At 44.4% G+C, this 11,163-nt stretch overlaps 1 protein-coding gene across 2 annotated transcripts; it reads right to left on the reverse strand.

The window, feature by feature from the left end:
• Positions 1-2,593: 2,593 nt before the first annotated feature.
• On the reverse strand, positions 2,594-5,126 carry LOC149274110 (homeobox protein otx5). Of its 2 annotated transcripts, none has more exons than XM_089505820.1 (3): positions 5,030-5,126; positions 3,393-3,544; positions 2,594-3,217 (listed from the first exon to the last, which is right to left on the reverse strand). In XM_089505820.1, the coding sequence occupies exons 1-3, from the start codon at positions 5,124-5,126 to the stop codon at positions 2,594-2,596; spliced, it is 873 nt and encodes a 290-aa protein (XP_089361946.1). The 2 variants fall into 2 exon arrangements, with proteins under 2 accessions (XP_089361946.1, XP_089361945.1); XM_089505819.1 differs by having other exon boundaries at positions 3,393-3,560; positions 5,022-5,126.
• Positions 5,127-11,163: the final 6,037 nt, after the last annotated feature.

The raw sequence follows: 11,163 nt of genomic DNA on the forward strand, positions 1-11,163 counted from the left end.
GTGTTGGCGTGCGCCGTGTCTGCGTGTTGGCGTGCGCCGTGTCTGCGTGTTGGCGTACGGCGTGTCTGCGTGTTGGCGTGCGGCGTGTCTGCGTGTTGGCGTGCGCCGTGTCTGCGTGTTGGCGTACGGCGTGTCTGCGTGTTGGCGTGCGCCGTGTCTGCGTGTTGGCGTGCACCGTGTCTGCGTGTTGGCGTACGGCGTGTCTGCGTGTTGGCGTGCGGCGTGTCTGCGTGTTGGCGTGCACCGTGTCTGCGTGTTGGCGTACGGCGTGTCTGCGTGTTGGCGTGCGGCGTGTCTGCGTGTTGGCGTGCGCCGTGTCTGCGTGTTGGCGTACGGCGTGTCTGCGTGTTGGCGTACGCCGTGTTTGTGTGTTGGCGTGGATGTGTAGGTTTGTGTGACGGTATGTGTAACTATGTGTGCCATTGTGTATGTAAATAACAGGGGATGCCCACCCACCCCTGAATATATTATAACCATTTTTAGGAGCCCTGTAAATGGAAACCGTTCCGTATCCCAGCATGCACCTGTCCCCTGCACGGCTGCTCATTTAACAGCCCCTTGGGCCTCTTATAACATGGAGGCAGTTTCTGTGCCCCCGCTGAGTGGAATAAGTTATAATATGATTCATATCGGGGCCGGGCTCGCTAACGTGCGCATGTCGCCACTTGGCAGCCAAAATGATACTCCTGCGAGCAGCCAATGGAATGGCAAGCACCTCCGATATCCTGTCTCTCATTGGCTGCCTAACGCTGTTGCCCCTCCGTCTCCGTAAGGAAATCTTATTTGGAGTCATTTAGTTAATTGGAATAACGTCACACAGTCCTTATGCACTCGTCCTTCATTTACTGCAATGTAGTAAAACGTATCAAATTCAAGATAAAGACTAAAAACAGCATTCCAAAAGTATGAATTTTATCAAAGGTCTCCTTAATGTCTAAAAATAAAATATTTATAAAATGTATTCTCTAACGTATCAATTCCATTATTACTGTTTATTAATTATCTATTAAACTAATATCTAAATATATTAAAAATGTATGTATATTTTATAAATGTTTATATATATAAAGGGCGTATTATCGCGTACGCTCAGGAAATCCATGGTAAAAAAGTGTGTTTTTATGTCTGGGATGCGCACGGCTCCCGCTGTCGGTGACCTCATTGTTAGTTTGTAGAGTAACTGATGTTTTTTTTTAAATTAAAATAAAGTTTGGTTAAACATCCTTAGTTATTATTATTTTTTATTTATTTATTTGTATTATTACTATTTTTATATTTTATTTTTCTTTTCTTTTTTTTTCTTTTATTTTATTAATTATTATTTTAATTTTTATTTATTTTTATTTATTTTTTTAAATTTTATTTTGTAATTATTATTATTTTTTATTTTTATTTTTTTAATGAATATTTTGAGCTTGGAATTTGGCATCGCGGCTCCCGCGACCCGGAGTTTCTTCGTTGTGACTCGGAGAAGCGACACGTGTGTGGAAATGTAACCCCGATTGGCGGGGGGGGCAGACGGCGGGTGGGAACGCGGGTTATTCGTACCCCTTTTATTAGCACGAAGCCAAACCAACGGATGACACAACGAGGCTGCGGGTCAACAAAATACTTTAATGAAATGACACACAATGTTTGAAATAACGATAATTAATAATTAATATGACAGATCTACGTGGGGACGGGACACGGGGGGGGCTCAGCAACAATCAAAAACATGTACGACGCTACAAAATAACACCAAACGAGAGACGGGAAACCATTAAACCTATCGGCCCCCGGCGGCCCCTCACTCGCCAAATAAATAAACTGGAAAAAAGATTTCTGGTGATTTTTTTTTTTTAAAGATATATATCTTCATGGTGCCGGGACGGAGACCTTGTACTCGGCCCCCCGCTGTATGGAGTCTGGTAGGACCCGGGGCCCCTGGCAGAGCTTCCGCCGGACTGGGGGGGGGGGGCGCGTTGTACGATGGCCAGAACTATAATATAAAGCACTTTAAAGATCTAGATAATTAATAACTTTGTATCCTAAAGGGGTCGGGGGCCATGCTGGACAGGCTATACACAAAATAAAGAATTACGTTTCTCATAAACCTGACCCAAAAAAAGAATTTGGGCGAAGAAGCCGGCAGACAATTCCTTAAACTATTTATCAAGAGAAGGATGGAACGGAGCGCCTGCCTAAAACCTGCGGCTATTGAATCTTTGGTCACTCGCCAGCCGTCGGCTGAAATAACTTTAACCCCTAACGGTCCGAGAGTTAGGGGCTCCTGGGAGTGTCTGGGAGGAGCAGGACGCGCTCGGCCCTTCCGGACTCCGGCAGAGAGAGGAACGGAGGCGGACGAATCCCGACTGTGGAAGCAAAGTGCTAAATGTTACTCCGTCTCAGCCCTGTCTCTCTAATTGCCCCGGAAGACAATACCCCTTCGCGTTAAAGGATGAATGTTCTGTGCCGGGCCGTCCGTCTCGGCCCTTCTAACGCTAGTTCTTAGTAAATGGGGGGAGCGCGTGGAATGCGTCGGGGATCTTAGGACTCCGCTGCAGACTTCGCTCCTCCTGCTAGTTCTTGATGTTTGGGGGACGCTTCCCGGTTACAAGACTTGGAACTTCCAGGAACTTTGGTCCTTATAGTCAAGACAGTCAGTGGCGTTGAAATTAAGCTTCCAAGAGGCAGTTTGGTCCTTGTAGTCTAAGCAATCCACCGAGGTGAAGCCGAGGCTCGACGCTCCGTACCCCTGGGCGGAAAGCGATGCCGGGGACTGGCTTAGATGGCTTCCCATGGTGGGAGTAGCGATCGGGCTCAGTGTGGCCCCAGGAGCTGACAGCTGTGGGTGCATGGGAGAGAGGTAGGAGCCACAGTCCAGCCCGGTGAAATAGGAAGAGGATCCGCCGTAGCTCTGGGTGTAGGCCGGAGCCTGGCTGTAGGTCATGGGATAGCCGGCCGACCTCTGCATGCAGGGGGTAGTACCCGCAGAGAGGGGGTCCGGGATGGGGGAGATGGAGGCCGGGCTCCATATCGAGACGGTGGCGCTGGCTGTGGAGCTGGGGGTCACCGCGGTGCCGGGAGGCGGGGGGCTGTATTGGCCGTTGGTGCTGGCTTCCGAATTAGTCTCTCTGGCCGGCGATGTTTTCTTCTTTGCCGGTCGCGGTTTGGCTTGTCCGCTGCTCTGCTGCTGTTGTTGGCGACACTTGGCCCTTCTGTTCTTAAACCAAACCTGCAAAGGTTATTGGAGAAGAAGACAAGACAATTCGTGTCACTAACGATCTGTTAAAGGAGCAGCAAGATGGCAGCACCAGCCGGTGTACACCGGAATACGACGCGATCCGGTACAAAGTGTCGCACTCAGCGTAAAGCTGCAGCCAGAACGTCTGATTGGATCGTTTTATTACCTGGACTCGGGATTCGGGTAAGTTTATCTTGAGGGCCACCTCTTCTCTCATGAAGATGTCGGGGTACCGGGTCTTTGCAAACAGGGCTTCCAAGATGTCCAGCTGCGCCCGGGTGAACGTCGTCCGTTCCCGTCTCTGCTTCCTCGGGGTAGCTGACGGTGGGGATGGAAAATTTGGGGAGTGATGGAATTAGGAGGGGGAGCGAGAGAGAGAGAGAGAGAGAGAAAGAGGGGGAGAGAGAAGGAGAGGGAGAGAGAGAGACGGGTGAAACAGAGAGGGGCGAAGCGAGAAGTGGGGCAGAGGAAAAGGGAGAAGATAAAACGTCTCGTTAGATAAAAATGATCTAAATGCATTAAAAATGGTCATATTTACAGCTTTAAACCTTAATCCTCGTCCCCAAAACTGATATTAGGCCCTCTTTAACCCTTTGTGTGCTGCGGGCTCCTGTAGTACATTGTAATAGCCAGTGATTCGCTTGCTCCTATGGGACTGAAAGTGTTAAGTGGTTTTTTTTTCATTTATTTTAATTTTTATCTAATAATTATACTTCCTGCGGAGTGATTATTGGGACGGTTTTTATTTGCGCCGAATGTTAAGTCACATGGAAGAAACGTTTAGGGGTCTCTCCCCGATTTACATTATTCAATCAGACTCGTTCGGCCCCCCCTTCATTCGTGTTAATTAATCGTTTGCATAATTAATTTACACCTGACCTGGATTTCTATGAATGAAAAAGTGATTTCAAATTACACGTCAAAGCCGGCGGCGCAGAAAGCGAGACATTTAGCGTAACCTCACATATCCACTTAAAATAATAAACGATAATAATTTTATCATATATCACACGTTCCGAAATTACGGAAAGAAACCAACTGTTTTTCATTTAAAAAATATATATTTTAGCACAATTTTCTAATATATATTCTTTGTTAAATAGAATTATACATATTTATAATAAATACAAACAAAAGCTAAAAGCTGTATTTTAAACCATTTTAGGGATTTTTAACAACATATAAAAAAATATACTAAAAATGGCAAATAGTATTTTTAAAAAAATGGTCGATTAATTAAAAAAACTATTTAGTGATGAAAAATCCATCACCAGACAAATAAAATTGAACATTTTTATTTCTTCCCCAGCAGCGCCTTCCTCCTGTGTGAAACTTTGTAACATTTATATCGCTACCTGATAATTCCTTTATAAAACAGAGGAATATTTCAAGGATATTTGTTCTTTTTTTATCTTGCATTTAGTTTTTTTTTATATTTCATGGAAAATCTGTTTTAAAATGTTATTAAGCAATATATATATAAATTTGTAAATCTATATTTATTATTTTCTGTGCTTTCATATTTTATTATTTATTTTGTCAAAATTGTTAGAATCAACTAAATCATTTCTCAAGAATGTCTTGCGGCGTTGAGCTGAGCAACATGAATCTCGTATAAAATATATAAAAATATAGAAAGTTTTTTTATGGTCTAATCAAAACAAGAATTCTAAAAAAAACCTAATTTGAATCTATTTCTTGAATAATAATAAAGGTAATCGCACGATATTTCTCTTCTCGTTACATTGTATCCCCCCATATCCTCTATAACCGGACACATTGATAATAGCCGAGGCCACTTACTCGGATAGCCCACGGCTGAGTGCAGGAGGTCCATGCCGGTGCCGGCTAACGTCAGCCCGTTGACTGCGTAGTGTGGTTGTTTGATATAGGACATCATTTCAGAACTCGGGTGGTCCAAGGACCTGACTGCCTCGTTACTTTGGGGGTCCGGAGGCTTCCCAATGCCTGGGTAGGGTCGGTCCTTGAGTTCTTTCAGGTGCGCCTGTAAAGTGTGAACATCGGGGGTAAAGATCCACCAGTCGGTCGAGGTCCACAAAGCACAAGGTTGTCCTAAGCGGTGGCCAGCGGTGTATCTCAGGTCCAAGGCCGGGGCAGATACTGAAGGCAGGTGAGATGAGTGTTTGCTTTAAAGCCTCTCCACCTCCAGACCACGGACTAATTAAAGGAAGGTCCACCAGTGACTCTCCACCCACCGCACACCTCCCCCATTATACCCCCCCTACCCCCCCCCTTCGTTGGTTTGGGGCTGGAGCCTCTACATGGAGCGAAGGTGGGGCACCCAACAATGAGACACGTTCAGAAGCTAATTTGGGGTCTTCATCATAATACCCCCTAATCGGACGTGGGGTACAATTATGTTTCTAATGGCTGTTAAAGATTCCATTTTTGGTAAAAACTCATTAGAGGATAAATGGTAGAAACCCGAAGAGGCAGCATTCACGATAAGAAGAGTCGTGCGTTTAATACGGGGGTTTACGGCCAAGGGGTGCAACGGCAAGTCCTCGGAACGTCCATAAACTCTACAAAGGAATTCTCTTTGTTCCGAATGCATTTTTCGGGCTTCATGATGTAAAATGCAAAAAGCAGCCATCCGATGACCCCCTACTTCTCTGCCATTGATAAGCAAATGCCCCTCTTTACAGGTCGGTCCCTAGGGGGGTAATGACATGGGACAATAGTCACTCATGGGGATTTGGGCGACACAAAAGGGTTTATTTAACATGGAGAAATGGGTGATGTGTCCCCCTCTAGGATCTTATTACACCTTTTTGTTTAGGGGGGCATTGAATACCCTGCTAATTGAGTAAACAGAGTGGGGCAACTTCATCAGGATAACATCTGGGAATTATCCCCCTCCCCCAAGACTGGATCCCCTGGGGGCATTCTACAAGTTTATCTAGAAATAACATCTCGACTCCCCAAAATGATCTTCATGGAGCTCTATGACATTAACCCTTCGGATCTTTGATACAGAATTCTTAATTCATATGATCCGCCTGCGTGAGGATAATGGGACTTGTAGTTGCTGAGCCAGTCTCCCAATGCCCTTCTCTCCCACTATCTTTTTCTCTCCCCTCTCTTTTTCCTACTGCCCTTCTCTCTCCTATTGGCTTTTTCTCCCCCACCTCTATTCTCCCCTCTGTCTCACCCACTTGCTCCAGTTAATCCAGTTGCCCCACTTTATTTCATATTGCCCCTCACATCTCCTGCCCTCCTCTCCCACTGCCTTCCTCTTTCCTCCCGTTGCCCCCTCTCTCTCTCATACTGCTGCCTTTCTCTCAAAGTAGTTGCCCCCTCTCTCTCCCGCTGCCCTTCTCTCCCGCTGGTTCTTCTCTCCCGCTGCCCTTCTCTCCCCTGCTGAGTCTTTCACCGGTGTCTCTGTGTTGGTCCCCCCACGTCTCGTATTTGTATATTGTGCATAGTGGCCCTATTTCCATATGAAAGGGCCCCGTGACTTTAGGGCCTCTCCATTCCACATATTTGCGGTAATTAGTGTGATGTTGGTCTTCCAGTTAGTAAGTAATGACGCGCTCCGTGAAATGTGATTAGGCGCTCATTAACACCCACAGCAAACTAATTACTTCCCCCCCTGTCCATCCCAACTGCCCCGGTGAGTGCAGGAATCCTGAGTGGGGGGGGGGGCTGGGGCATTATCTGGCGATCCACTCAATTACCTGCAATTATCTACATCCAGGGCCGGGCTTTATCTCCGCCAATAACCCAAAACCCATTATTTCGCCCAAACCACGCCATTAATCTCTGGGAAATCAGTTGTTTTGCTCATTTTCGGGTGCCTTATTAGCATTTATACGCGTTATGGGTGACGTCACACGGGAATAATCACTGCTTTTAGCTGCTAAAGTCTATTTTTTCTTAATTTGTTAGAATCAGGAATAGAATTTGGAATTATTATGGATTATTTTATATCAAATTATATATTTTTATTATTGTATTAAAATTACTTTAATATTTTTAAAATCAATAATAATAAAAAATGAAATGAATTCGCTGCCCGCAGTCGTCGGTTTTTAGGGTCTAACCACAGTTTAGCAAAATTCTAAATCTGATTTTGTCTGTTCTGTGTATATCGCAGCAAACGGATCCCAGTAAGAAGACAAAAATAGGATTTTTCAAGTATTTTGAGGACAAATTCCTGTTATTTGGATTTTTCATCCTTATTGGAGATAATTTCAATAAGAAACGTGTGCGGGGAATTCTAAATTCTCAGTTTTTATTTTTTTTAAATATTATTATTTGTATTTTTTGTTTAAATTTTATTTTATGTTAAATATTTATTTTTTATAATATTTTTTTCCTGTGTGTAGAAATTGTACGAATACACAGATTATGAAGATCTAAATACAAATTGAGGCATTTATGATAGAAATAATATCTGTTTATTCTGCACGGAATATATTGGAATCTAACTTTAATAACCAGAATTTTTTTAGGGAATTGTAACATTTCAATTAAAAAGCTAAATATGTTTTGTTTTATGGTTAATTTTCTATGAATTTATTAACGTTGTAATTAAGGGATTCATTAATGGGGGATTTTAACTCGGTGTAAATTTTCCTCGTTTCTTCTGATGAAATTTTCTCTGTTCAGTTAATTTACGCGAATTTTGGGACCAAAATGGAAATTACATTTTTTTTTTATCTTTATAAAGGAAAATAATGCATTTTCCTGAGTGGGAGCTTCCTGGATGACAACTCAATAGGATTTGAAAATTCTAATCTAATTACAATCTAGGAATTCCACCTGAAGGGGAGACCTCTGAGGTCTCAAAGGCTTAGGTAACCATGATTTCTTTTTGGAGGTTTGTGCTCTCGGTATCCCTGGCTCGATTGCGGGGCGCATCAGACAATGATGGGCTTCTTGTTTTTAAGCAGATTAGTTTCAGTGTCTGTGGACGGGGAGGGACCGGGGTGGAGGGCAGACAAAAAGCCATCCCAAATAATTAGAAGCGGACAGACTGCCCCGGAGCCCCGCGTTCTGTCCGCCTGTCCGTCCGTCTGGCCAGACTTACCTCGCGGTATAAATGCCGGCGGACGCCGCAGGGATGATCGGGGCCGCAGCTTTCTGGAAAAGAAAAGTTTAGGAGAGTCATGAATTTCTAGCGGTAACGTAGTGTCTGCGAGGGCCGGCAGGGGCCGAGGGTCTCACACATCGCGTTAAATCCCCATGAAACACATTGCGGATTTATTCCCAGCCTGTGACTGTCACCGCCGGGCCCTGCGAGGGTTAACGATGGGGGGGGGCGCCAATTAGCGGAGCTCGTGGCACCAGAAATCACGATGAGATTAACGAAGCCGCGGCATAAAAGAGCCTTCTGTGCGGGAATTAGGAGACTTAACCTGTCACCGGACCCCTTACCCAACTCAGCGAGCCCCTCTATTATCCACATATCCCTCCCTCCATCTCAACGTCCGTCTATCCATCTATCCGTCCGTCCATCCATCCGTCTATCCATCCGTCTATCCATCCGTCTATCCATCCATCCATCCATCTATCCATCCATCCGTCTCAACGTCCGTCTATCCATCCGTCTATCTATCTATCTATCTATCCATCCGTCTATCCATCCATCCGTCTATCCATCCGTCTATCCATCCATCCATCCATCCGTCTATCTATCCATCCGTCTATCCATCCATCCGTCTCAACGTCCGTCTATCCATCCGTCTATCTATCTATCTATCTATCTATCTATCCATCCGTCTATCCATCCGTCTATCCATCTATCCATCCATCCGTCCATCCATCCATCCGTCTATCCATCCGTCTATCCATCCGTCTATCCATCCGTCTATCCATCCGTCTATCCATCCATCCGTCTCAACGTCCGTCTATCCATCCGTCTATCTATCTATCTATCTATCCATCCGTCTATCCATCCGTCTATCCATCCATCCATCCATCCGTCTATCTATCCATCCGTCTATCCATCCATCCGTCTCAACGTCCGTCTATCCATCCGTCTATCTATCTATCTATCTATCTATCTATCTGTCTATCCATCCGTCTATCCATCCGTCTATCCATCTATCCATCCACCCGTCCATCCATCCATCCGTCTATCCATCCATCCGTCTCAACGTCCGTCTATCCATCCGTCTATCTATCTATCTATCTATCTATCTGTCTATCCATCCGTCTATCCATCTATCCATCCATCCGTCCGTCTATCCATCTATCCATCCGTCCGTCTATCTATCCGTCTATCCCTCCCTCCGTCTCAACATCCGTCTATCCATCCGTCTGTCTATCCATCCGTCTATCTATCCATCCGTCTATCTATCCATCCGTCTGTCTATCTATCTATCCTTCTATCTGTCTATCCGTCTATCTATCTCTCCATCCATTGGTCAGATCCTGTATCCCTCTCTCATTCTCTTATTTTCCGTCCACCTGTTGGATTGTAAGCTCTTTGGGTCAGTATTCTTTTCCACCTTCAGCACACTTTTGTCCATAAATCCATGATAAGATGGATTTATCCTCATTAGATAGTAAGCTCTGCGTCACAGACCCCCCCTTCACCTGCCCCCCCCCGGCAATTCCTTTTATTAAAAACATTAAAAAAAAAAATATTCCCATAAAACCAAAGACAATAAAACAGGGCAACAAGTCACGGCGACGCGCCTCTTCCTATAAAATTCTTATTTTTTTATATAGTTACAGGCAGAATTATTCAATAAATTCACAAAATGTATTTTTTTAATAAATAAGTTTTTGCTTTGATTCATTTCTATATATTTTTAAATATATTCACTAATTAATTTACTTAATTAAGCGATTAATTGGACGCGAGAGGATCTGGTCGGGGTATTGGCGAGTGACTTTGTGACATTACGTCGCCTCAGTCAGTTTTATAGACATAGAAAGTAATATTTCTCCAGAAAATGTATTTTTAAATATAAATAAATCGTTCTATCTATATATATATATATATATATATATATATTATTTTTATTATACTTTATTATATTATTATTATTATATTATATTAAAAATGTATGAATAAAGAAAAGAAGGAAAAATATAATAAAACACTGAGATACATCATTTCTTCTTTTTTTTATAATAAAAATATATATATTTTAAAAAAAAATGAAATTTAGATTAAAAATAATTGTTGAAATAAAAATATATTGATTTAAAAAATATATATATCTGAAACTGAAATTAAAAACCCAAAATTGGAAACTTTTTTAAAATGAGAAGATAGAATTGCGTCAAGGAGTCCGTCCATCCATCCCGAGAGCCTCGTGGCAGGACAGCGAGAGACGCGTTTAGTGGAAAAGGGACATCTCGGGATAAAGAGACCCTTGTGCGTGGACCCCAGCATGGAAGGAGTTAATCGAGATCAGCGCAGATCTGTATTATCGGGGTAAGGACTTTAAATCATTAGTCAGAATTTTATCAGGATGGCTAAAGCTCTCCGTTTTAAATCTGGATGAGAGAACCGGAGTCTTACCTCGGAGCGGAGAGGAGCGGCGAAGCAGCAGCAGCAGCCCAGGTAGAGACGGCCGAGACGCTCGGGCAGAAAGGAGACGGCCAGACCGGGGCAGCCAAACACAAGAAGGATGGCCAAAGATAGTTGGGTGTCCATCTTTAAGCCGGCGGGGCGGTGATGTCACGGGGCATCGTGTGAATTTCACTGGTTAATGTGAGGAGTGCGGCGGTGGGCCGGGGGGCCGGAGGGAGGTGGGGGGGTGGAGGTGACATTGTCACGATGGCCACCCCGGCTCGTGTCCGGCGTGTGTTCTCTTAATCCCAGGACGATATGACGGCACCAATTAGCGCTGATCCCCCCAGACGGGCTGCTGACACGGCGGCTCCCGGCCCTCGGAGACAGATGTCCCTCGGGGCAGATCGGGCCCCGTCCTGGGGGGTGGGGGGGCAGGTGGTCC

The sequence above is a fragment of the Sceloporus occidentalis genome, unplaced genomic scaffold (genome assembly GCF_023333645.1).
Source record: "Sceloporus occidentalis isolate IW3139 unplaced genomic scaffold, rSceOcc1.0.p SCAF_347, whole genome shotgun sequence".
Classification (NCBI taxonomy): domain Eukaryota; kingdom Metazoa; phylum Chordata; class Lepidosauria; order Squamata; family Phrynosomatidae; genus Sceloporus; species Sceloporus occidentalis.